A 27,460-nucleotide genomic window follows, 5' to 3' on the forward strand; every position below is an offset into this window, starting at 1 on the left:
TCGTCTCCCTCTCTCTCTCTCTCTCTCTCTCTCTCTCCCTCTCTCTCTCTATAAACTGGTTGGGGAATGGTTGTGGAGAGGATGCAATATTGTCCTGAAATGCCCCTCTACATTAGATTAATTTGACAAAAAAAATAATTTGGGTCTTGCCCTTGAATTGCTCGGAATTCAAACTACAAGGACAAAATTGATTAAATTGAAACTACAAGGACCTTAGTGATAAAAGTGATAAACTACAAGACCCAAAAATGAATTTTTGCATTTTATTCATGCTAAAATTTTAAATGTTAAAGCACTAGTAGAAGATGGATTGTGAGCCTCCCAAGTAATCCAGGTGTTCGGCTTCTTTGTTTCTCTTTGTTCAAAGCACAAATTCTCTGTTGTCTGCAAATTCTTCTTCTCGTATTCTGTCTCTTTTTCTCTTTTCATATTCCATCTCAATTTCACATCTTACCATTATGCACTGAAACATTGGAAATTCTCTTATTTTTTGGCTGCGTAGATTTCTGCGTAATTCACTGTAAAATCAAACATCCATGACTCGAATAACTTAAGATATTTTTGTCTTCATCAATAATAAGATCAATACTCTGAAACACTGTGACCTTCTGCTTGCTTTCGCATCGTCACAGGCTTCTGGTTTTTTATTGCTCCTTTGTCTTTCAGTCTTTTGCTTTTGTAACCGGTATTCGTTCGTTCCTCGCCCTGGTTTAATGATGATATTACCAGATTGAAAAAAAGAAAGGGCAGCCACTAAGATGATCTCTAACCCATCTAAGAGAATAGAAACTTCTCTATCTAAAGCTTACAACAATTTCCTCCTCTCTCTCGTCACAGACTCAGTTCTTGATTATCATCCAATTTTTTTTTCTTCGACTTTTCATAATTGTGTTTATTTATTTGATCATAACTAAATAATTAGATAAATTCCAATTTGATTGATTATTTTTTGGTTAGGATGACGTTTTATGAGATTCTAGTAAAGACAATTTGAGTCATTGAAGTTGAGCCTCAAGTTCGATTAGAGATCAACTTGTGCATATGCCCTCGTGTCACGAGCCATACATCAAGAGCCGTACTGTAGCCTATAAACAGTGGCTACTAAATTTTAAAATTTTTGTCACCGTGGTATATGGTCAAAGTATAATAGAATTTTAATGAATAGGCGAAAATTGGGGGATTTATTTAACCTAACACTCCCTGAGGATTTTCGTATTTTCACAAAGCTCCTTGAGGCCCTAAAACACCCCCTTATGTTTGAAATTGGTTTCAAATAACTCCAAAATCCAAAAACACCTAAAACCTGATATAACAATACTTCTGCATAGACTAAAATACCCCTCATGGTATTAGAATAGGGAGCTTCACTAATATACCCAAAATGGGAGCTAAAATTATAAAAAAACCCTACATGGAATGCGCTTTAGAAACACACCCAAAATCCATTTACTATATAAAAAATTGGTGTTGAAGTTCCTATAAATTACAGGACTGCCACTGATGCCCAACAGAAAAAAAAAAAAAAAAAAAACTCAAAAAACACCTAAAACAAGCCCAGCCCAATTTTATAAAAACACCCAAACTTTTTTTTTTTTTTTTTTTTTGGTTACAAAAAGTCCAAACATTTTATTACAACATAAAACTGTCTCGAAAACCGTAACTTCAAGCATGCATCTTCATTAAACCATCTCTGCAAAACGTCTCTTCATTTCACCGTCTTCATCATTTATGCAAACTGAAACTCCATAACTACCACCAAACTTGATCTACTTTCAAAAACCAACACCACACACTAACCTCTACCTACAAAACAAAGACAAAATTTCAGAGAACAATTTCAACAAGAAAAGGCTTCAGAGGTAAGACATTTAAAAACCAAACCTTTAGTATAATGTTGACTAATTGCTATAAAGTTCCAGTCTATGGTAATAACAGTATTTTAGATTCGAATCCAAGACAAAATCTTGAAACTATATTGGATTTTCACTATTGGACTAACTGCATATGACTATAAAATAGTCAGTTTTCAGCAACTCAAAAAAGAAAGAGATATTTAGTCAAATACAGATTCTTAACACTTTACTGTCATGTTGATTAATTGTTGTAAAGTTCCAGTATAAGGTAATAACACTGCTTGTTTCCTATGGAATCCTATTTCTAATGCATGTCGACCACTATAAAGTTCCAGTCTAAGGTAATAACACTCTTAGTTTCTTATGAAATCCTATTTTTAATGCATATCTACCACTGTAAAGTTTCAATCTAGGGTAATAATAGTATTTTAGATTCGAATCTAGGACAAAATCTTGAAACTATATTGGATTTTCATTATTGAACTGAGTGCATAGGACTATAAAATGGTCGGCTTTCAGCAACTCAAAAAAGAAAGAAATATTTAGTCATATACCCATTGTTAACATTGCTAGTTTACTTTCATGTTGATTAATGGCTGTAAAGTTCCAGTATGGGGTAATAACACTGATCGTTTCCTTTGAAATCCAATTTCGAATGCATGTCTACCACCGTAAAGTTCCAGTATAGGGTAATAACACTACTTGTTTCCAATGAAATCCTATTTTGAATGCATGTCTACCACTATAAAGTTCCAATATGGGGTAATAACACTGCTTGTTTCCTATGAAATTCAATTTCTAATGCATGTCTACCATTGTAAAGTTCCAGTATAGGGTAATAAAACTACTAGATTCTTCTGAAATCCTATTTATAATGCATGTCTACTCCTTATAAAGTTCCAGTATAGGGTAATAACACTGCTAGATTCATCTGAAATTCTATTTCTAATGCATGTCTACCCCTTGTAAAGTTCCAGTATAGGGTAATAACACTGCTAGTTTCATATAAAATCCTATTTCTAATGCATGTCTACCACGGTAAAGTTCCAGTATAAAGTAATAACACTGCTTGTTTTCTATGAAATCCTATTTCTAATTCATGTATGTAAAGTTCCAATATAAGGTAATAACATTGCTACCTAACAACAAATTATAGTCGACTCAAAAATCAATAGTGCATAAACAGAAAAAACACGAATATACTCAGATTCAATTGAAAAAAAATACCTCAATTAATATGATAACCGAATCAAATATCACAAATTTGTAACCACAACTCAAACCAAACACAAAAGCAAATCCACAACCAAACAAAATCTGAAATCAATCCAAATTATAAACATAAAGAAATTAAAATCACAATTTAAAACTCAAACGAATATCTAAATACAAATTAGAACGAAATCAGAAAATCCAATAGCTTATCTCCAAATCGACAATAACAAAAATAAACATATAAAATCAAGAAGAATGAGATCTACGTTTCAAATTTAAACTCCAAAACTACAAAAATTATGATAACTTAACCAGCAACTTAATTAATCGAACATGAAATCACCCAAATCAAACTACAATAAAATCAAATATGAATTCAAATTAAAAAAAAATCAAATACCTCAAAATCGAAGATCGCAGATTGAATAGGATTTTCTACTAAGCCAAGTCACCAATGCACCATGAGCCATTTCATCCCCTGAATCCACCAAGTCATTGTTCATTTGCTCATGTTGCAAATCCTCCAAATTTTTCATAGATCCAGCATCTAATGGATTGCCAGTGCCAGTGCGTCTGACTTTAGCTTTTGTCGTGCCATTTGGACTAACATGCTTGAAGGCAGAGCCTTCGTCAACTCCATCTTCCAAAGCATTACTGCTTGATGTTCCCTGAATTGAGATGGCTACAAGTTTTGATCCACGGGCTTGGAAAGGGGTCTCTTAGTTTTCCTATATCCAAAAGATGAATTAAGTAGAATTAGAAGAAATAGTTACCTTACACAATCAGAATCCTATGACGTCATCATTCTTATTCTTTTTTAGAGATATATATATATATATATATATATATATTTGAGAACAGAGCTTAGGATTTCATCGTCAAAACTGAGGTGGAAGAACAAAAACTGAAAATTGGGTTGAAGATGAAGATGAGAGACTGGAGGTCGTGAGTTCTGATATGGTGTTTATTAGGAATTCCAATTTTATGTTAAAAGGGTAATAAAGGTATTTCATCTTATAATTAAATTAAAAAATATACAGCTGTTGATTTTTGGGTTTATTTTGGGTGTGTTTATATACATTAAATAGTATAGGGTATTTTTATAGTTTTATGCCTAGAAATGGGTATTTAACTAATTTTCTAATTAGAATACTGTTCGGGATAGAATTGTACCGTAATCTCTACCCAATATTATACTAGTAAAAAGAAAAAACCCAACCCATCAGACACGCATTGTACGCTTGCCCCAAGGAAAAAAAAGAACGCTTTCCTTCATCCTCTCCATCTCTTCCATGCCTTCTCCAATATGTTTCCAATCAGAACCAAAAAAAAAAAAAAAAAAAAAAAATCAAACTTGAGCAACTTCTTCTCAATGGCTGAGTACCAGCTTCTTCGTTTTCTGCATGGGTTTTGCTCAACGTCTTGGCTTGTTGGATTAACTCCTCAAAACTAATTCTCTTTTCAAAGCAACAAAGGATTTCGATGATGGAGCAGAGATGGAAGAGATGAAGATATGGAAGAGAGGAAGCGTCTTCATTTTTTCTCATGGAATAGTTCGATGCGTCTTATGATTTATTTATTATTATTTCATTTTTGTTAGGGTTATGGTGCGACTGTATCCAACCTGTTCTGATATCATGAAGGGTATTTTAGTTTATGCAAAAGTCCTTTTACATCCAATTTTAGCTTCTTTTTTTTTTTTTTTTTTTTGGATTTTTGGAGTTATGTAAAACTATTTTGAAACTTGAGAGGGTGTTTGTATAATTGCCAAGACCTTAGAGGGTTTTGCGAAAGCACGAAAAACCTCAAGAGTTGTTAGTATAAATAACTCAAATTCGAGACAATCAGTCAAAGGACTACAAAAAAATGAGTTTCATAATTATGCGTATGTTGACATTCATCAAAGGACTAAAAATCAATGTTTAATTTTACAAGGGGGTTGAATGGAATTTTAATCTTATACAAGGACTAAAATTGAAATTATTGAATGTACACAAATTTGGAATTCAAATTTTGTATGTACACAAATTTGGAATCCCTAGTATTATTTTACATACATCAAATTCACATTATTGAATTATACAAATATTGAATGACAAATATGATATGAAGTTTTCAATACTTCTTAAGGAAACTTTTGAACCAGTGCGCCGAGAATTTTGGGTGCCTTTTAAGCCTATCGTTATAATCTACGTAGATGATACCAAATCGAACACTAAATCCCGAAAACCATTCAAAGTCGTCTAGCAACGTCCACGGAAAGAATCCCTTCACTTTGACACCATTGCTAAAAAGCAATACAAGAAAATTAAATATATTAATGTCAATAATATGAATCAATAACTCAAAATCTAAAGCTATACCATATACATATATATTTAAATATTATAAATGAATTTGTTAACACACTTACTCAATAGAACTTTGAACATAATGAAGGTGGCTATTGTAGAAGTCAATTCTACGGGTATCATTAAGGGCTTCAGCAAGTGATAATTTCGGATCATTCAACTCATCCACACCTACAATATATAATACATTATTATGTAGTTACAAATTTAGACTTTGTACCACTTGTGCGTGTTTTACACCAAAAATATGTGAAACATTGATCATGCAATTACTTAAGGCTAGAAAAAATTACCATTTTCAAGAATGTAAATAATTGGATTGTGATACTTTTTCTTTGTGTAGAGTAAAAGACGTTGAATTCCTCGTGGATAAATATTTAACCATTCCGAAGCACCCTGCACCAAAATTTGAAGATCTTTAGATTTTTAGGAGTCACATTTGTAACTGCAAAACGATTAATGGTCGAAATCATAAAGGCTTAATCTAGTAATTTGATGTGTACCTTTGGACCGATGGGGACCCCATTACGCTCAGCTGCCACAACACATATGAATATTTGAATCCAATTAGTCTATAAACATAATTTGGTTGAAAAAAATTCTGAATTTGTACTCACATGAAAGATTAACGCCAGCATCTGTTGTGTAGCTCACGTATACCGAGTTATTTCGAGGTGCGTCACTTGCATAGTAACCCGTATAATAATTTAGTCCAAGAAAATCAAATGAACCAATTAGCAACTTTGATTGTTCTTTCGTGAATTTTGGTAATCGACTTCCTACAAGATCTCGCATGCTTTGCGGGTAGTCACCACTTGTCAATGGCTCAGCAAACCTACAATAAAGTAAAAATTTAAAGCATTAACTTGACATTATATTATGTATTGCTCCCTCGTAAATAGTAAATATTATATAAGTAAATTCGAAATAAACTTGCCATCCGAACATAAAATCCAAAGCTCGTAATGCAGCATTTTTATTTTCTTTTTCTTCCGATAGGGGCTCAAACCAATGGGAATCTAGTGCTATCCCTATCAAACCATTTTGAGACGTCTGCACAAGAACATTTAGTTTGTTTGTTTTAGAGTAACAAAAAGGTAAAGTAGTCGCTCTCTTGTCGCAACAAACTAATTAACTGTACCTGGTATCTATTTTTGTACAATTTTACGGCAGCAGCATGAGCAAGGAGTTGGTGGTGTGTTACCAAATATGGTTCAGTAGATGAATCTCCGCCGGTGCAGTTTAGCTGCTGCCAAGCAGAGCATCGTCCTGGCGCATTGACCCCGATTGCATAACCATTATAACTGAAGATATATGGCTCATTCAGGGTGCTCCAATACTTTACTCGATCACCAAATTCCTTATAACAAAGTTCTGCGTAATCTTGAAAATGATTCCTGTATATACACATTTTAGAATGTAAATGTCATAATTGTATTTAGTAATTAAATTTTCAATACGATTCAAAGGACTAATTTCTTCACTTACACAATATGAGAGCTTAAGAAACCACCATATTCATCTTCTAAAGTTTGAGGAAGATCCCAATGAAAAAGTGTCACAAATGGCGTTAAACCTATAAATAGCATCATCAATAAAAGTGAGTTATAAGTTTGACAAAAATGACTTATTTTAATGAGTGCATGTAACTCTTATTGTATAAATTATTGATCATGTAAGGTGGGATGACTCACCATTGCGTAAGAGCTCATTGATAAGATTGTTGTAATATTTGATTCCTTCCTTGTTCACTCCTCCACTTAACTTTCCATCTAATAATTAAAACAAAACCAGAAAATAAAGAAATAAGTGCACCGATAACATTTAAACTGAACTTTAAAAAAGTTGGACTATATGTTATCGAACTTGAACTTCGACTTCTATTTAATTTATGTTTGAATTTTTTTTTTTTTTTTGCTTAAGTTATTGTAATTAAGTATTTTAATTGAAACAAAAAAAAAATTTGTTATATTATTTGGTAGACAACTTGGATACATTACTTAAGCGAAAACCATGAAGGCAGAAATATTGATGATTGGTCACAAATGAACTTACTTGGTAACAATCTTGACCATGAGATCGAGAATCGATAAGCATCCCACCCCATATTCTTCATAATCCCCACATCTTCCTACAGTGCATAACAAAAAAGAAATCAGATAAAAATTATCGGGAGCTTATCTTCAATGTGATGAGTTTTCTTCATGCTTCAAAATTTAATGTGTGCACATTGGGTCATGAACCTTATAGCGGTGATATTGATCAACAGTGATATCTCCATTGCTTCTATCGCTAATCTTTTCTGCAATTAATCATAGAAAATTTATTTATTTAGAGCGTAAGATTAAAAGTAGCACGATTTTGTTATTTTAACTAATTGATGATTTGATTGGACAAACCTGGATATTTGTGGGTGAAGGTATCCCAAATGCTTGGTCCTCTACCACCTTCTTTTGCAGCACCTTCATACTGAAATACACAAGAGACACAATGAAGAAGATGTCAGTTTTCTTGCATGGATCGATGCGTGCTTGGAATTTGAAAGAAAACCCTAATCAAAACTCAAATTAAAGCCCAGAAAAGGACTTACTTGGTAAGATCCAGAACCTACACCAAATACGAACCCTTCTGGAAAACTGCTCCTATTGAGAGAAGCAGTGTCAAAATGTGTGGGTGGAGCCCTAATATCAGCTTTGCTATTTGTGAAAGCAAAGCCAATTAGTAGCAGTATGCCTAAGAGAAAAGAACGTAATTGCATTGCCATAACTTTAGGATTTTTTCTGTTGTTGGTAATAATCTTGAGAAGTATAAGTTGGGTCTGGTTGGCATGCTGCTTGGCCTTTATATAGAGGAGGAAGCACGTGGTACAAACGGAAATGGTAAGTTTCCTATTTGAATTGAGTTTGTCTCCTCCCAAAACTCAACTGCTATATTCAAACACGCAATGTGTGAGTAGCCGCTAAGTCTTGACACTGAAAAGAAATTTAACACTTTTCGTGCTTAACTAAATCAGAATTTGCAGCCACTCTCACTATTCGTGTTTGACTATTCATCCAAATATGAAACTTTCCATTTGTACCATGACATTCTACAGAGTTGCGCCCTCAACACCCTTCTAATGGCATGCACATGTGTTTTGCAAAGAAATTTATTTCACCATGCCAACCAGAGTCAACTTATACTTATCAAGATTACCAACAAAAAACATCTCAAGTTATGGCAATACAATTAGGGTCTTTTCTCTAATTTCTAATTATCAATTCACTTATTTTCTCATTTTCTGATGTTGGATTCATAATTAGATCTGAATATCAATGAGCTCCTTCGCAATGGTGACTCATCCCACTTTACATGCAATCATAAATAATCATTTAAACAAAACTTTAATATGCTTTTATCGATCATATTACTTCTAGGTTTAACATCATTTGCAACACTCTTCTATCGGGATCTTCCCCGAACTTTAGAAGTTAAATTTGGTGGACATATATAGCATATGATATTCAGCTCCTTATATTTCACATGATTCAAGGAAAAGATCTTGATCACATATTGGATAGCTCACTACATAGCATAGCTCACCACATTTAACTCCTGAGATTTGTGTTCATGTAGCAAGTAAATTACATTGATTCAAGGAATGCTTTGAAATATTACACGAGATTTCCCTTCATGTCCTAAATTACATCATCTTTTGAAAACGTCAAAAGATTAGCAAAAGGGAAATAAGGCTTGAATTTTATTTTATTTTATTTAAAAAAGTCATCACTGCATGTTTATCTTATTGGACTCTGAGTATTCAAGGATGAGTTTTCCATGTACGCTAACTACGCACAGGTTGAAAATTATTATCACTTCTTCACGTTCTTCTTTTCTCTAAAATTGACTTACCTTCCGAAATCATTTTTTAAATATTTTTTGTAGTCTCCTAGAATTTTATATAGAATCAATGCTATTATTTATTTTGACATGCATCTACATGTAGAATGAATTTATTTTGTTAAGGCAAAAAGTCATTTTGGTCTTTGTAGTTTATTATTTTTACCATTAAGGTCCCTGTAGTTTCAATTCTAAGCAATGCAAGGACAGTTTGTAATTTGTTGTCAATTTACTCTAATATTAAAGGGCATTTCTCTCTCTCTCTCTCTCTCTCTCTCTCTCTCTCTCTCTAGCTGGGGAATGGTTGTGGAGGGGATACAAGATTAGACCGAAATGCCCCTCTATATTAGAGTAATTTGACAAAAAAATTGGGCTTTGTCCTACAAGGACAAAATTGATCAAATTAAAATTACAGGGGTCTTAATGGTAAAAGTGGTAAACTAATAGGCCCAAAAATGACTTTTTCCCTTTTGTTAATGTGAAAATTTTAATGCTAAAGCACCAGTAGAAGATGGAATGTGCGCCGCCGCAGTAATCCATGTGTTCGGCTTCTTTGTTTCTCTTTGTTTAAAGCACAAATTCTCTATTGTCTGCAATTCTTCTTCTCATATTGAGTCTCTTTTTTTCTTTTCATATTCCATCTCAATTTCACATCTTACCATTATGTACTGAAACATTTGAAATTCCCTTTCTTATTTTTTGAATGCCTAGATTTCTGCGTAATTCAATATAAAATCAAACATCATGACTCGAATCACTTAAGATATTTTTTTATTATTGCTCCTTTGTCTTTTAGACTTGTGCTTTTATAACTGGTATTCGTTCCTCGCCCTGATATTACCAGATTGACAAAAAAAAAAGAAAAGAAAGAGGCAACCTCTATGATGATCTCTAACCCATCTAAGCATGATTAACCCCCTAAAAAAAAATTACAAAGAGAATAAAAAACTTCTCTATCTAAAGCTTACAACAATATCCTCATCTTTCTCGTAAGACTCAGTTCTTGATTATCATCCTTTTTTTTTATTTTTATTTTTATAACTTTTCATAATTGTGTTCGTTTATTTATTTCATCATAACTAAACAATTAGATAATTTCCAATTTGATTGATTATTTTTTAGTTAGGATGATGTTTTATGAGATTCTAACAAGTAGACAATTAGAGTCATTGAAGTTGAGCCTCAAGTTCGATTAGAGATTAGTTTGCGCATACGCGATCATGACTAGAGCTGTACTTGGTAAGTCCATAAATATACTCATTTTACTTAGGTTTTGTAGGAGAATTAGATTTAAAAATGGCTTATTACTTTACTTTTCTGATTTTCAGCTTTTCTGTGCTCTTAGAAGGTTTTTAAGAGAAAATTAAATTTTCAGAGGAATTTTAGCACAAGGCCAATTGGAGATGAAAGCTAACATCTTGAAGTTCAATCTATGAGTTTTCTAGAAATTTCTACCAAGCCAATTGGTACAGTATTACAAGAAAAGTTAGCCCACGTGCAGACAAGACAGTTTCATACATGTTACGTGCATGTGAAGAAACGGAAGCCTTCCCGAATTTTTCAAGTTACGTGCTATATATGGTTGGAAAGATAAGACATTTATCTTTCTAAAATATATTTTTACTGATTTTTCTAGAAGGCCCAAAATTCCCAAATCGTGTGACAATTGGGCTGAGCTGTATTTCCCTGTGGAGTTAAGAATTGTGATCTTTACTTTCCTATTTGGATTCCTTGTTTACCCAGACTTCTTGGATGACTTTTCAGTCAATTTTAGGGTTAGGACTCTGATATAAGTCATATAAAAGTCTAGCCAAGGCCCCCATACAAGGGATTCACGTCCTAAGGAGATCAACCGAGCAAGAGGAGAAAGCTGCTAACGAGTTCTTTCTTTCCTTTCTTCTTTTAATTTTCAGTTCTTATGTATTTATTTTTGAGTTCATCCAAGAACATGAGTAACTAATTTATTTTTAGTAAGGGCTTAATCTTGAAGCCCTAAACATGATTTCAATTCTATAAACAAGTTTGAATGGATTTTTCAGTTTCTACAAGCATGATGATTTTGGTTTCTCTATGTTATGTGAATTCTGATATTTTGTTTCTTTGAGTAGTTAACTTTGAAGCATGTATTAGGATTAAATTGTTGTAGAACATAGGTCAATTGCCATATTGAAGGTGTTCTTGGTTGCAACGAATAATTGGGTTAAGACTAGTTATGAGAAATCGATTCTTGAATTCCTAATAACAAATGCCATGTTTTAGGATTTTTGTGACACTCTTATTCTCTTTGATCTTAATGGATTCTTGATTGTTAATTTGAGTAAATGCCATACTGGATTTCAATTAAGAATACATGTATTGATGTAAATGCCATACACTTTACATACACTTAAGAGAGAATCATACAACTTGACTCAAATGCCATGATCTTGTTGTGAGTGTCGTCATCATATGCTTGCTAGAAATTGATTATCTATTGTTGTTTATGAATTGATTGATTGTTTGGAGGTGGATAGTGAGTCCTAGTTATTGTTCTTGACTGATTTTAAACCAATTTCTCTTAAACTCTAATTTAAATTTGGTTTTGTTTTGTTTTCCTTGTTTTGTTTTATTTACAAAATCAAATCAAAACCCCCCTTGGTGTTTGCTTGTGTGTGGAAGTCCTTATGGTTTCAATCTTTATTTTATTTTCGTGTTTAATTGTGTTTTAGTTTTCGTTGTGTGACATTGATAAACATATCTTTAGATTACAATCTCTGTGGGAACGACCCCTGCTTGCTTACTATACTATCATTTGATTTGTGCACTTGCAAGGTTTTAATATTGTTGTTAAAAATTACCAACTATACTATAGCCTCTAAATAGTGGGCCACTAAATTTCATAAATTTTGTCATTGTGGTATAATGGTCAAAGTACAAAGGAATTTAAACAAATAGGTGAAAATTCAAAGAGTTATTTATCCTAACACCTCTCTAAAGTTTTTCGTATTTTCACAAAACTCCTTGAGGTCCTAAAAATTACATGAACACCCTCTCATGTTTCAAATTGGTTTCACATAACTCCAAAAATTCATTATAAAAAAAAAACTAAACCCATATATAACAATACTTCTGCATAGACTAAAAATACCATTCATGGTATTAGAATACTGTTTGGATAGAATTGTACCGTAGTCTCATACCCATTATTATACTACAAATAAAATAGTAAAAAGAAAAAAACCAACCCATCAGACACGCATTGTCCGCTTGCCCCAATGAAAAAAAAGATGCTTTCCTTCATCCTCTCCATCTCTTCCATGCCTTCCCCATATGCCAGATTCGGAATTAATATGTTTCCAATCACCAAAAAAAAAAAAAAAAAAAAAAAAAAAAGTCAATCCTAACTAAAACCAAAAAATCAAACTAGAGCAACTTCTTCACAATGGCTGGGTACCAGCTTCTTCGTTTGCTTGCTACATGGGTTTTGCTCCCAACGTCATGACTTGGTGCAGGGGCTTGACGTCCTATTTCTTGGCTTGTTGGATTAACTCCTCCCAACTTAAATCCTAACTAAAAAGCAGAAAGATCAAGGTGCAATGAGATAGTAGGATATGAGAATTCTCTTTTCAAACAACAAAGGATTTTCGATGATGGAGCAGAGATGTAACACCCCCGACCCAATTTAATCGTTTTATTCAATTTATCTATTTGTGAAATTAAAATTTTGTCCTTGGATGGTAGGGGCACTTTAGTCACTTTTTGTTCCGGAAGGATTTTGGGGAAAAGAGTGACACCATTGCGTGGAACTCGTCGATATGAGTTCGTTGATAGGCGACACGCTCAATTGACTTCGTAAAGGCCTAGAAACGAAAAGGGTAAAAAGGGAATTTTGAAATTTGTTACTGTAGCAAACAATACTGCTACAGTACCTTTAATATGATAACCAGGCCAATTCTCTTTATCTTCTCCTTCTCGCCCGCGACTTCTTCCTTTTCTCCTTATGCCATTTGCAGCAGTCACTGACTGTTCGACTTCCAGGCCACTAAAAGGGTTAGGTTTTTACGGTAGTGTTCTTGCATTTTCCTACGATTTTGACGGCCAATTCCGTCGTATGAGGTATGGAAATTCATCCCCTCATCATGTTCTATTTGTTTATTTAGGTATTGTAGATCGATTTTGAGGTTTTGCAGATAGTTCAAAATGCCCATTTTTCGCCGACGGTTTTGGCTTCATTCCAGCTAGTTTTGGTTAGTTTTTGGCCTTGGTCCAAGAACAAAAGTTGATTCCCTAGGTAGTCTGATTCTAATGGTATAGATATTGCTTGTTGATTTGGAGTTTTTCGGTCACCCAGATGCTACTGGCGGCTGGTGGCGGCTGGTGGCAAAGTGTGGACCACTGGGTGTCGGCCCATTAGGTTCTAAAATCTTATCCTTGTCATCCTAAGCACGACGGTATGCTCTGATTTTGAATGGGTTATCGTTTGACAGTCGAATGGGTATTGCACATAATATGCGATATCCGGGTTTGATATCACATGTTAGGTGCAATACCCATTCGATCGATCCCAATTTCAAATATGTCTTTCTCTGTACCTCTAGGTTCATGTAGGAACTTGCGGATCAAGAATCGGAGTACCGGATACTCTGAATCAATGATTCCAGGTTAGGCGAAGTGATCGCCGTCTGATCTTGCGATTGGCTTAGATCCGACGGCTCGATCAAGACCAAACTTATATGACGTGTTGAATAGGCTTTGTTGAACCCGTAGGAACTTTCGGATAGGAAATTCGAGATCGTGGGCCTCATGGGCCAGGTTAACCAACATGGGAAGTTTGACCCCTCAGTTGTCCGTTAGTCTTCCTAGGAAGTTTCACTCTTTGAAAAGTACTAGAATGACCTTATAAAAGAGTCTTGATTGTTATTTTATTGTTTTCCTACATATTAAAACTGTGGGAATCTTTCCAGTTACAGATGAGACTCTGCCGAATTTTCGACATGAGTCAAACAGTTTATCCTTTTAAATTGGGGTTATGTGGCTTTTTAGTAAAGTAGGTCTGACGTCGCGTAGATGTCGGACGGGAAGCAGGGTTTGTCACGGATTCTAAGACCTCTGAGGGTTTTGTGAAAACACGAAAAACCTAAAGAGGTGTTAGTATAAATAACTCAAATTCGAGACAATTAGTCAAAAGACTACAAACAAATTAGTTTCATAATTATGTGTATGTTGACACTCATCAACGGACTAAAAATTAATGTTTAATTTTACAAGGGGGTTGAATGCAATTTTAATCTTATACAAGGACTAAAATTGAAATTATTGAATGCACACAAATTTGGAATCCCTACGATTATTGTACATACATAAAATTCACATTAGTGAATTAAATGACGAATATGATCGGAAATTTTCAATACTTTTTACGGAAACTTTTGAACCAATGCGCTGAGAGTTTTGGGTGCCTCTTAAGCATATCGTTGTAATCTACATAGGTGATACCAAATCAAACAGTGAATCCTAAATTCCATTCAAAGATGTCTAGCAACGTCCATGAAAATTATACATTTAATGTTAACAATATGAATCAATAACTCAAAATCTAAAGCTATACCATATACATATATATTTTAAATATTATAAATGAAGTTGTTAATACACTTACTCAATAGAACTTTGAACATAATAAAGGTGGCGATTGTAGTAGTCAACTCTATTGGTATCATTAAGGGCTTCGGCAAGTGATAATTTCGGATCATTCAACTCTTCCACACCTCCAATATATAATACATTATTATCTAGTTACAAATTTAGACTTCGTACCACTTGTGTGTGTTTTACGCCAAAAATATGTGAAACATTGATCGTGCAATTACCTAAGGCTAGAAAAAATCACCATTTTTGATAATGTAAATAATTGGATTGTGATACTTTTTCTTTGTGTAGAGTAAAAGATGTTGAATTCCTCGTGGATAAACATTTTACCATGCCGAAGCACCCTGCACCAAAATTTGAAGATATTTAGATTTTTAGGAGTCACATTTGTAAGTGCAATACGATTAATGGTTGGAATCATAAAGGCTTAATCTAGTAATTTGATGTGTACCTTTGGACAATAAGAACCCCATTACGCTCAGCTGCTGCAACACATATGAAGATCAGAATCTAATTAGTCTATAAACTTAAATTGCTTGAATTAAATTCTGAATTTGTACTCACATGAAAGATTAACGCCAGCATCTGTTGTGCAGCTTGCGTATACCGAGTTATTTTGAGGTGCATCACTTGCATAGGGACTCCAACTCTGGACTGGAGCTGTTTGAATACACAACTGCAATAAAGAAAACCACAACTAGTGAATTATTCTGAAATAAACTCAACTATCTCTAAATCTATGAGTACAATCTGCTACCTTAGCATAAATAACAGGAGAAACTCCATATAGTAGAACAATAGGAGGAAAATAAAGAGGGTATCTTGTTTTTCATTCAATAGTAAGCTCTGTGAGTTACATCTTAGCCATTGTTTCAAATGAGAAACTTATTGCTTCAAATGAGAATTTGGTTTGGTTTCAAAAAGCAGAAAGCAATTTCTTATAGCTAAATCTTCTAGCGAAATCAAAATGGCTACTGCTACATCAAACCAGAGAAAAAGAGAAAAAGAGAAAATCCAAATCAAATAGGGTATGTATGTTTTTAAATAGCTCCTTAACCTGATTATTACCAATTCACAATCTCCACTAGCCAATCATGAGAGTAAAATTTCATCCCAGATGTTTGAAAATCATAAACGCAAGTCCAACTTCAAAATCCTAGTCATGTTAGACGCACTCTTTTCTTAGGCATTTTCCTACAAGCTGGAAAGCAAAAAACATAAATGTCCAACTTCAAATCCTAGTCATGTTGGAAAAACTCAACCTAAGGACATATGTATAATGTACAACAGCAACCTTTAGAATACTCGCTTCTTCTCGGGTGAACTTTAAACACTAGCAAAGAGATCTTTTAAAATGGAAACAGGGGAATATAAAATTACATCAATAACAGATACTTATTCATAGTACATAACCAAATATCAATTTAAGTGAATTCATTGAAGTCCTCCGATATATGAAAAGAGAAGGAAAAAAAATTATAATGCAGAAATTTAAGTTTCAAAAGAATATGAGCCAAACAAGAATTTTTAAAAGGCACAACAAAGAAATAAATTTGTGGCCCAATTGTTTATTTCTAATAAAGAGAGGGAAAACTTCGTGGCCAACTCCTCCCCTAGAGACCAAATCTTTTGGTTGCCATTAGGACATATTTTGTGGTGAGTTAGTTGATAAATCGGATGAATTATTGGCGACGAATTAAAAAACTTTGTTGCCCATAACATTTTTTGGCGACCAAATTTGGGTTGGTCGCAAAAGATTTCGTTGCGAAAGAGTTTTTTTCTTGTAGTATGGAGGGGCATATCTCCAACATGAACGTCTCGAATAACTTAAGATTTTTTTGTCTTCATCAATTATAAGATCAATAATCTGAAACACTGTGGCCTACTGCTTGCTGTCGTATCGGCACAGGCTTCTGCTTGCTTTCGCATCGTCACAGGCTTCTGGTTTTTTATTGCTCCTTTGTCTTTTAGACTTGTGCCTTTGTAAATGGTATTCGTTCCTCGCCCTGGTTTAATGATGATATAGAGAGATTGACAAAAAAAGGGCAACCACTATGATGATCTCTAACCCATCTAAGCATGGTTACTCCCTAAAGAAAAAAACACAGAGAATAGAAACTTCTCCTCTCTCTCGTCACAGACTCTGTTCTTGATTATATCCAAAAATTTTTTTTTCAACTTTTCATAATTGTGTTGGTTTCTTTATTTGACCATAATTAAATAATTAGATAATTTCCAATTTGATTCATTATTTTTTGGTTAGGATGATGTTTTATGAGATTCTAACAAATAGACAATTTGGGTCGTTGAAGTTGAACCTCAAGTTTGATTAGAGATCAGTTTGTGCATATGCGCTCGTGTCATGAGCCGTACTGTAGCCTCTAAATAGTGGGCTACTAAATTTCAAAATTTTTGTCACCGTGGTATGGTCAAAGTACAATAGAATTTAAAGGAATAGGTGAAAATTCGGGGACTTATTTATCCTAACACTCTCTGAGGTTTTTCGTGTTTTCACAGAACTCCTTGAGGTCCTAAAAATAACACAAACACCCCCTTATATTTCAAATTGGTTTCACATAACTCCAAAAATCCAAAAGAACCTAAAACCTGATATAACAATACTTCTGCATAGACTAAAATACCCTTCATGGTATTAGAATACTGTTTGGATAGAATTGTACCCTAATCCCCAATATTGTACGTTTGCCCCAAGGAAAAAAAGACGTACGCTTTCCTTCATCCTCTCCATCTCTTCCATGCCTTCTCCAATATGTTTCCAATCACAAAAAAAAAAAAGAAAAAAAAAAAGAAAAAAAAAGGGGTCAATCCTAACTCAAACCAAAAAATCAAACTAGAGCAACTTCTTCACAATGGCCGAGTACCAGCTTCTTCATTTGCTATATGGGTTTTGCTCACGTCTTGACTTGGAGCAGGGCCTTGACTTCCTATTTCTTGGCTTATTGGATTAACTCCTCCCAACTTAAATACTAACGCTACAAAGCAGAAAGATCGAGGTGCAATGAGATTGCAGGATCTGAGAATTCTCTTTTCAAAGCAACAAAGGATTTCGATGATGGAGCAGAGATGGAAGAGATGAAGATATGGAAGAGAGGAAGGGTCTTCATTTTTTCCCATGGAATAGTACGATGCGTCTTATGATTTATTTATTATTATTTTATTTTTGTTAGGGTTTAGAAATTATGGTGCGACTGTATCCAAACAGTTCTGATATCATGAATGGTATTTTATCTATGCAAGAGTCCTTTTACATCCAATTTTAGGTTTTTTTTTTTGGATTTTTGGAGTTATGTGAAACCATTTTGAAACCTAACGGGGTGTTGGTGTAATTTCCAAGACCTTTGAGGGTTTTGCGTAAACACGAAAAACCTTAAAAGGTGTCAGTATAAATAACTCAAATTCGAGACAGTCAGTAAAAGGACTACAAACAAAAGAGTTTCATAATTATGCGTATGTTGACACTCATCAAAGGACTAAAAATCAATGTTTAATTTTACAAGAGGGTTGAATGCAATTTTAATCCTATACAATGACTAAAATTGAAATGATTGAATGTACACAAATTTGGAATTCTAATTTTGTATGTACACAAATTTGGAATCCCTAGTATTATTTTACATGCATAAAATTCACATTATTAAATTAAATACAAATATTGAATGACGAATATGATCTGAAGTTTTCAATACTCCTTAAGGAAACTTTTGAACCAGTGCGCCGAGAGTTTTGGGTGCCTTTTAAGCCTATCGTTGTAATCAACATAGGTGATACCAAATCGAATACTAAATCCCGAACTCCATTCAAAGTCGTCTAACAACGTCCACGGAAAGAATCCCTTCACTTTAACACCATTGCTAAAAAGAAATCAAAGAAAATTAAATATATTAGCGTCAATAATTCAATATCAAAAGCTATACCATATACAAATATATTTAAATATTATAAATGAATTTTTGAATACACTTACTCAATAGAACTTTGAACATAATGAAGGTGGCGATTGTAGAAGTCAATTCTATGGGTATCATTAAGGGCTTCGGCAAGTGATAATTTAGGATCATTCAACTCATCCACACCTGCAATATATAATACATTATTATGTAGTTACAAATTTAGACTTTGTACCACTTGTGCGTGTTTTCCACCAAAAATATGTGAAACACATGCAATTACTTAAGGCTAGACAAAATTACCATTTTCGGTAATGTAAATAATTGGATTGTGATACTTTTTCTTTGTGTAGAGTAAAAGATGTTGAATTCCTTGTGGATAAACATTTAACCATTCCGAAGCACCCTGCACCAAAATTTGAAGATCTTTAGATTTTTAGGAGTCAAATTTGTAAGTGCAAAACGATTAATGGTCGAAATCATAAAGGCTTCATATAGTAATTTGATGTGTACCTTTGGACCTATGAGGACTCCATTACGCTCAGCTGCCACAACACATATGAATATCAGAATCTAATTAGTCTATAAACTTAAATTTCTTGAATTAAATTATGAACTTGTACTCACATGAAAGATTAACGCCAGCATCTGTTGTGTAGCTTGCGTATACCGAGTTATTTCGAGGTGCATCACTTGCATAGTAACCCGTATAGTAATTTAGTCCAAGAAAATCAAATGAACCAATTAGCAACTTGGATTGTTCTTTTGTGAATTTTGGTAATCGGCTTCCGACAAGAGATCGCATGCTTTGCGGATAGTCACCACTTGTCAATGGCTCAGCAAACCTATAAGAATGTAAAAATTCAAGGATTAACTTGACATTATATTCTGTATTGCTCGCTAGTAAATAGCAAATATTATATGCATAAGCAAATTCAAAATACACTTGCCATCCGAACATAAAATCCAAAGCTCGTAATGCAGCATTTTTATTTTCTTTTTCTTCCGATAAGGGCTCAAACCAATCTGACACCAATGTTATCCCTATCACTCCATTTTGAGACGCCTGCACAAGAACATTTAGTTTGTTTTAGAGTCACAAAAAGGTAAAGTAGTTGCTCTCTTGTTGCAACAAACTAATTAATTGTACCTGGTATCTATTTTTGTACAATTTTACGGCAGCTGCATGAGCAAGGAGCTGGTGGTGTGTCACCAAATATGGTTCAGTAGATGAATCTCCGCCGGTGCAGTTTAGCTGTTGCCAAGTGGAGCATCGTCCCGGCGCTTGGGACCCAGTTGCATAACCATAGTTACTGAAGGTATACGGCTCATTCAGTGTCATCCAATGCTTTACTCGATCACCAAATTCTTTATAACAAAGTTCTGCGTAATCTTGAAAATGATTGCTGTATATACAGATTTCAAAATGTAAATGTCATAATTGTATTAATTTATTAATTAAATTATCAATACCATTCAAAGGACTAATTTCTTCACTTACACAATATGAGGGCTTAAGAAACCACCATATTCATCTTCTAAAGTTTGAGGAAGATCCCAATGGAAAAGTGTCACAAATGGCGTTAAACCTATAAATAGCATCATCAATAAAAGCGAGTTATAAGTTTGACAAAATGATTTTTTTATTTTTTTTATTTTTTATGAGTGCATGTAACTCCTATTGTATAAATTATTGATCATGTAAAGTGGGATGACTCACCATTGCGTAAGAGCTCATTGATGAGATTGTTGTAATATTTGATTCCTTCCTTGTTCACTCCTCCACTTAACTTTCCATCTAACAATTAACAAAACCAGAAAATAAAGAAATAAGTGCACCAATAACATTTAAACTGAACTTTAAAAAAGTTGGGTTATATGTTATTGAACTTGAACTTCGACTTCTATTATGTAGACAACTTGGACACATTACTTAAGCGAAAACCATGAACGCAGAAATATTGACGATTGGTCACAATTGAACTTACTTGGTAACAATCTTGACCATGAGATAGAGAATCGATACGCATCCCACCCCATATTCTTCATAATCCCCACATCTTCCTACAGTGCATAACAAAAAAGAAATCAGATAAAAATTATCGGGAGCTTATCTTCAATGTGATGAGTTTTCTTCATGCTTCAAAATTTAATGTGTGCACATTGGGTCATGAACCTTATAGCGGTGATATTGGTCAACAGTGATATCTCCATTGCTGCTATCGTTAATCTTTTCTGCAATTAATCATAGAAAATTTATTTATTTAGAGCATGAGAGTAAAAGTAGCACGATTTTGTTATTTTAACTAATTGATGATTTGATTGGACAAACCTGGATATTTGTGGGTGAAGGTATCCCAAATGCTTGGTCCTCTACCACCTTCTTTTGCAGCACCTTCATACTGAAATATTCAAGAGACACAATGAAGAAGATGTCAATATTCTTGCGTGGATTGATGCTTGGTCTGAATTTGAAAGAAAACCCTAATCAAAACTCAAATTAAATCCCAGAAAAGGACTTACTTGGTAAGATCCAGAACCTACACCAAATACGAACCCTTCTGGAAAACTGCTCCTATTGAGAGAAGCAGTGTCAAAATGTGTGGGTGGAGCTCTAATATCAGCTTCGCTATTTGTGAAAGCAAGGCCAATTAGTAGCAGTATGCCTAAGAGAAAAGAACGTAATTGCATTGCCATAACTTGAGGTTTGTTTTGTTGTTGTTGGTAATAATCTTGAGAAGTATAAGTTGGCTCTGGCTGGCATGCTGCATGGCCTTTATATAGAGGAGGAAGTACGTCCTGCGCATGAGAATAGTAAACACACATGGGCATTGAATGGGTTTGAGGGGGCAACTACGTAGAATGTCATGGTACAAAGGGAAATGGCAAGTTTCATATTTGAATGAGTTTGTCTTCTCCCAAAACTCAACTGCTATATTCAAACACGCAATATAATGGTGCATATGTGCGAGTAGCCGCACAGTGGAGTCTCCTACTAGCCGTTTGGGTCAAACTGTGAAAAAAAGCCGTGAAGACATGATAAAGAAAAATAACGTAATTGCCAAACTCTTACATATTTATGGTCAAAGTAATGCCATTGCCTTCCACTGTTCCACCTACAATTCTCATAGCAATTTTCTTTCTGTTTACCCTAAAGATAAACATGCAGAAATGACTTTTTGTTACCCTTCTTTCCTTTGGTTTTAATGGTATTTTACTTCCCATAATAATGGTCCGTCAAATTCTTTTCAAAATTTGACCACACTATTCACGTTTGACTAAATCAGAATTTGCAGCTACTCACACTATTCGTGTTTGACTATTCATCCAAATATGAAACTTTCCATTTGTACCATGACATTCTACAGAGTTGCGCCCTCAACACCCTTCTAATGGCATGCACAACCAGAGTCAACTTATTCTTATCAAGATTACCAAAAAAAGACATCTCAAGTTATGGCAATGCAATTAGGGTCTTTTCTCTAATCCTTTGAAATATATTTTTCACATAGCATAGCTCACCACATTTAACTCTTGAGATTCGTGTTCATGTAGCAAGTAAATTACATTGATTCAAGGAATGCTTTGAAATATTATATGAGATTTCCCTTCATGTCCTAATTTAAGGTACATCAATTATCTTTTGAAAACGTCAAAAGAGTAGCAAAAGGAAAACGGCTTGAAGACAAGGGTGTTAACTTTTATGGGAAGAAAAATGGCATTAAAACCAGTGAAAGAAAAGGGGTTTTAAACCAAAAAAACAAAACAAAACAAAAAGTCATCACTGCATGTTTATCTTATTGGACTCTAAATATGCAAAGGATGAGTTTTCCACCTACGCTAGCTACAGACTTGTTCAAGCACATCTGAAAATTATTATCAGTTCTTCACGTTCTTCTTTCCTCTAAAATTGAAACTTACCTTCCGAAATCATTTTTTAAATATTTTTTGTAATCTCCTAGAATTTTATATGGAATCAGTGCTATATTTTGACATGCATCTACATGTAGAATAAATTTATTTTGTTAAGACAAAAAGTCATTTTGGTCCCTGTAGTTTACCACTTTTAATACTAAGGTCCATGTAGTTTTAATTCCGAGCAATGCAAGAAAAATCCCCAATTTTTTGTCAAATTACTCTAACATGGGGCATTTCGGTCGAACTTACAAAGCGAAATGGCAAGTTTCATATTTGAATGAGTTTGTCTCCTCCCAAAACTCAACTGCTGTATTCAAACTGTAAAAAGAAATTTGGCACAGAATTGTTTTCTTCACAATGTAAATGTGTGATTATCTTTTCTTCACAATATAATATTTGGTGCATATGTGTGAGTAGCCGCTAAGAATGATTGAGTCTCCTAATAGCCATTTGGGTCAAACTGTGATAAGAAATTTGACACAGAATTGTTTTCTTCACAATGTAAATTTGTAGATTGTTTAAATTCTTGCGCATAATTTGTGATTATCTTTTGTGTTTAACGAACTAGGAATCGTATAATAGAATTTTACTTTTATTTCTTTTAAACATCAGAAAAACATGTCCAATTGGTGGGGTTTTCACAAACGATCTTGAGGTTAGTTGAAACTTGAGCAATGGTTGGGGACCATTTTGGTGATAGATACTTTGTAGGGCCCACTATGTAATTTATTTGATGAATACCTTATAGGGCCCACTTCGCCTTTAATTTTTGTGATATAAACGTCTGTTTTGTAAATATTCATTGACTTCTTTTTTTTTTTTTGGAGGACCTTTTCTATTGAAAGGGGCGATAGCATATTAAACTAACACACACAATATGAATGCTAGGATTCGAACCCAAAACCTTGCCTGAGGGAGTAAATACTCCAAATTACTACACTAGTGGGTCCTTTGCGATTGACTTATTTTTAATCAAATAGTTAAAAGTTACATGGTCTAATTTATATACAAGAAGCTATTATCTTCAAGGTGCGAAAAAAGAGATTGTGCATCTATTATCTTTGAAACCGTCAAAAGAGTATTAAAAGAGAAAAAGAAAACAAGAAAACGTTGTGAAGACGTTATAACCGCTAAAAGAAAAATAACGTAATTGCCAAACTCATCCTTACATATTTATGGTCAAATTAATGACATTGACAGTGTCAAGAAAATAATGGTCCGTCAAATTCTTTTGAAAATTTGACCCACGTGGTTAATTAGGAGACTAAATCAGAATTTGCAGCTACTCACACTATTCGTGTTTGACTATTCATCCAAATATGAAACTTTCCATTTGTACCATGACATACAGAGTTGCGCCCTCAACACCCTTCTAATGGCATGCACACGTGTTTTGCAAAGAAATTTATTTCACCATGCCAACCAGAGTCAACTTATACTTATCAAGATTACCCAAAAAAACATCTCAAGTTATTATCACTTCTTCACGTTCTTTTTTTATCCTAAACCCTTTATTTTGTTAAGACAAAAAGTCATTTTGGTCATGGTAGCTTACCACTTTTATCACTAAGGTCCATGAGTTTTGATTCCGAACAATGCAAGAAAAATCTCCAATTTTTTTCAATTACTCTAACATAGAGGGGCATTTCGGTCCAACTAACATACCCTCCACAACCACCCCACAGCCACCTAGAACCCCTCCCGAACAACCTCCTCCCCCTCCCCACCCAACCTCTTCCTCCTAACTGAACCCACTCCCTACCCTATAGCAACAACCAACCACCCCCACAACCACCTATTCCCTCTCTCTCTCTCTCTCTCTCTCTCTCTCTCTCTCTCTCTCTCTCTCTCTCTCTCTCTCTCTCTCTCTCTCTCTCTCTCTCTCGCTGGGGAATGGTTGTGGAGGGAATGCAAGATTGGACTGAAATGCCCCTTTATATTAGAGTAATTTGGCAAATAATTGGGGCTTGTCCTTGAATTGCTCGGAATTCAAACTACAAGGACAAATTTGATAAAATTGAAACTGCAGGGACCTTAGTGATAAAAGTGGTAAACTACGAGGCCCAAAAATGACTTTTTGCATTTTGTTTATGTTAAAGCACCAGTAGAAGATTGATTGTGAGCCTTTGCAGTAATCCAGGTGTTCAGCTTCTTTATTTCTCTTTGTTTAAATCACAAATTCTCTATTGTCTGCAAATTCTTCTTCTTGTATTGCTCGTATTGTTGTCTCTTTTTCTCTTTTCATATTCCATCTCAATTTCACATCTTACCATTATATACTGAAACATTGGAAATTCTCTTATTTTTTGGCTGCCTAGATTTCTGCGTAATTCACTATAAAATCAAACATCTTAACAAGAAGAAGGGGATGAGATTTAGGGATTTCAAGAGACTAAGGAAAAGAGAATGTAAGAAAGAAAATAGCCTTGTAATTCTGTATTTATGATTATGAGTAAAACGAATGATAAAAGCTCAGCTTTTAGTGCAGTGCTCATCTCCTAATATCACGCTAACAAACTTAACAAATACAGCTAACTTTCACTAACAGACTTAATAGAGAGCACGTGAGCTGCACATGATGAACTAACAGTTTCTTAACTAAAAATACATGGTTAACATTTTCCCTACCCAACTGAGCTCCTCACTCTAAGATGAAGACAGTGTTGTAAAGCAAATGGGACTATGTAACCCCTTTGTAAAAACATTTGCTATTTGTTCTTCAGTATATATATATTACACAATAAGATCCTTTCTTTGTACCTTCTCCCTCACAAAGTGGAAGTCTATATCCAAATGCTTAATTCGAGAGTGGTATACTGGATTTGAGCTTAAAGCCAGTGCTGATAAGTTGTCACAGTACATAATAGGAGAATCTGGCAGAAACATCTTCAAATCCAAGAGAACCTGTCGAATCCATGACAAGTCAGCAGCTGTGTTTGCTAGGGCCATGTATTCTGCATCTGTGGAACTCCTAAACACAGAACCTTGCTTCTTGGATTGCCAGGAGATAGGATTACTACCCAAGAATACTACATATTCGGTTGTAGACCTTCTAGTATTGATATCCCCTGCCTAGTTTGCATCACTGTATGCATTAAGCTGCCAAGGACCTTTTGTAAAACTGATTCCATACTCTAATGTACCTTGTACATATCTGAGAATACGCTTCACCAAAAAATAGTGAACCTTAGTAGGATTATTCATATATTGACACACATGATTCACAGCATAGGCCAGATCAGGTCTTGTAAATGTTAGATACTGTAGAGCACCTACTAGACTGCGAAACATAGTAGGATCTGCCAAGGGCTCACCATCAGTCTGTAACATTTGAGTGTGTGGCTTACAAGGCGTTGCACATGCTCTACATGAACTCATGCCGGCTTTATGTAGTAGATCCTTGGCATACTTAGTTTGACTCAAAAAAATGTCACCAGAGGAATTATAGGAAATCTGCAGACCTAAGAAAAAGGTGAGTTGCCTCATATCTTTCATTTCAAACACCTCACTTAAGTCTGTAACCACTCTTTGAATCAACTGATCACTAGAACCTGTTATAATGATATCGTCAACATATAGGAGTAAAATGATAATATCATTCCCAGTATGCTGCACAAACAGACTTGGATCATGATGTGAAGATTTAAAACTAAGAGTCGGTAAGTAACCTGTAAATTTGGCATTCCATGCCCTTGGAGCCTGTTTAAGACCATACAAAGATTTTTTCAATTTGAATACAAACTGTGGATGAGTAGAATCTTCAAAACCAGGAGGCTGTTTCATAAAAACTTCTTCTTCAAGATCGCCATGTAGAAAGGCGTTCTTGACATCAAGTTGGCGCAGTTTCCACTGCTTCATAGCAGTTATGCTTAATACTAACCTCATTGTTGTGTGTCTAACAACAGGACTGAAGGTTTCCCCAAAGTCAAAACCAGGCTCTTGACTGAACCCCGAGCAACAAGTCTGGCCTTATATCTACCCACTGTACCATCTGGATTTCTCTTTATTTTATAAACCCACTTCCTGCCAATAATATTTTTATCACCTGGATTAGGAAATAAGAGCCATGTGCCTTGCATATGAAGAGCATCAATCTCCTCTTTCATAGCTTGCCTCCACTCAGAAGAAAAAGAAGCCACCTTAAAACTAGAAGGCTCATCTAATTCAGGAATAGCATGAAGACAGGTTAAATAACCTTGATAATCTGGGAACTGTTTGTCCTGAACTATACCATTTTTGGCCCTAGTAATCACGGGATGATCATTGACAGGAAATAAAGAAACCAATGAGTCCTGAGTACTGACAGAAGAAGAGGAAGCATTAGAAATTGATGTGTCCTAAGTGTTGACAAAAGAAGACGAAGCATCGGAGACCTCAAACGAAAACATAACCTGTGATTGTTGGTCATTCAACACAGTTGCAGAACCTGCAAAAGCCACTGGAGTATCATCCAACGAAGCTTGATGTTGGATGGGAGATAAAGACCCATGAGTAGATGAGATGGACTGAGACTGAGAAGTGGATACTGGTGTATCAGAGGCTAGAGACGATGGATCCTGAGAATTAAGAGAAGCTTAATAAGGCCTTGAAGGCAGAGAAACAATGACAGGAGCCACTGACGCAGTACAGGGAAACTGAGAAGACTGCCCACATATACCAAGCTTAATTTGCTTAAAAGGAAATACAGCTTCATCATGAAGAACATGCC

The 27,460-nt window shown here is 34.6% G+C and overlaps 2 protein-coding genes across 3 annotated transcripts; both read right to left on the reverse strand.

Annotated features, from left to right (window-relative positions):
• Positions 4,759 to 8,214, reverse strand: LOC18787222 (cyanogenic beta-glucosidase). The gene is made up of 13 exons (XM_007221041.2): positions 8,010 to 8,214; positions 7,819 to 7,888; positions 7,663 to 7,721; positions 7,475 to 7,550; positions 7,114 to 7,191; positions 6,908 to 6,995; positions 6,561 to 6,816; positions 6,357 to 6,472; positions 6,037 to 6,254; positions 5,923 to 5,954; positions 5,713 to 5,815; positions 5,482 to 5,590; positions 4,759 to 5,355 (listed from the first exon to the last, which is right to left on the reverse strand). The coding sequence occupies exons 1-13, from the start codon at positions 8,181 to 8,183 to the stop codon at positions 5,184 to 5,186; spliced, it is 1,551 nt and encodes a 516-aa protein (XP_007221103.2). The 5' UTR covers positions 8,184 to 8,214; the 3' UTR covers positions 4,759 to 5,183.
• On the reverse strand, positions 17,406 to 21,650 carry LOC18787638 (beta-glucosidase 12). Of its 2 annotated transcripts, XM_020557714.1 has the most exons (13): positions 21,358 to 21,650; positions 21,167 to 21,236; positions 21,011 to 21,069; positions 20,823 to 20,898; positions 20,555 to 20,632; positions 20,336 to 20,423; positions 19,985 to 20,240; positions 19,785 to 19,900; positions 19,462 to 19,679; positions 19,348 to 19,379; positions 19,138 to 19,240; positions 18,912 to 19,020; positions 17,406 to 18,798 (listed from the first exon to the last, which is right to left on the reverse strand). In XM_020557714.1, exons 1-13 carry the CDS (start codon positions 21,529 to 21,531, stop codon positions 18,627 to 18,629), a joined length of 1,551 nt encoding a protein of 516 aa, XP_020413303.1. In that variant the 5' UTR covers positions 21,532 to 21,650; the 3' UTR covers positions 17,406 to 18,626. The 2 variants fall into 2 exon arrangements, with proteins under 2 accessions (XP_020413303.1, XP_020413304.1); XM_020557715.1 differs by lacking the exons at positions 17,406 to 18,798; positions 19,348 to 19,379 and having other exon boundaries at positions 18,928 to 19,020.

Source organism: Prunus persica, chromosome G2, assembly GCF_000346465.2.
Source record: "Prunus persica cultivar Lovell chromosome G2, Prunus_persica_NCBIv2, whole genome shotgun sequence".
Taxonomy (NCBI): domain Eukaryota; kingdom Viridiplantae; phylum Streptophyta; class Magnoliopsida; order Rosales; family Rosaceae; genus Prunus; species Prunus persica.

What these genes read in the sequence shown, in the direction of transcription:
- LOC18787222 (XM_007221041.2), bottom strand. Translation starts at nt 8,183, where the DNA reads ATGGCAATGCAATTACGTTCTTTTCTCTTAGGCATACTGCTACTAATT. An exon ending in TTCTTAAGCTCTCATATTGT is followed by an intron (nt 6,817 to 6,907) that starts GTAAGTGAAGAA and finishes GTGTATATACAG; the next exon opens with GAATCATTTTCAAGATTACG. An exon ending in TATGTTCAAAGTTCTATTGA is followed by an intron (nt 5,356 to 5,481) that starts GTAAGTGTGTTA and finishes ATTGCTTTTTAG; the next exon opens with CAATGGTGTCAAAGTGAAGG.
- LOC18787638 (XM_020557714.1), bottom strand. Translation starts at nt 21,531, where the DNA reads ATGGCAATGCAATTACGTTCTTTTCTCTTAGGCATACTGCTACTAATT. An exon ending in TAGGTTCTGGATCTTACCAA is followed by an intron (nt 21,237 to 21,357) that starts GTAAGTCCTTTT and finishes TGAATATTTCAG; the next exon opens with TATGAAGGTGCTGCAAAAGA. An exon ending in TGTACAAAAATAGATACCAG is followed by an intron (nt 19,901 to 19,984) that starts GTACAATTAATT and finishes GTTCTTGTGCAG; the next exon opens with GCGTCTCAAAATGGAGTGAT.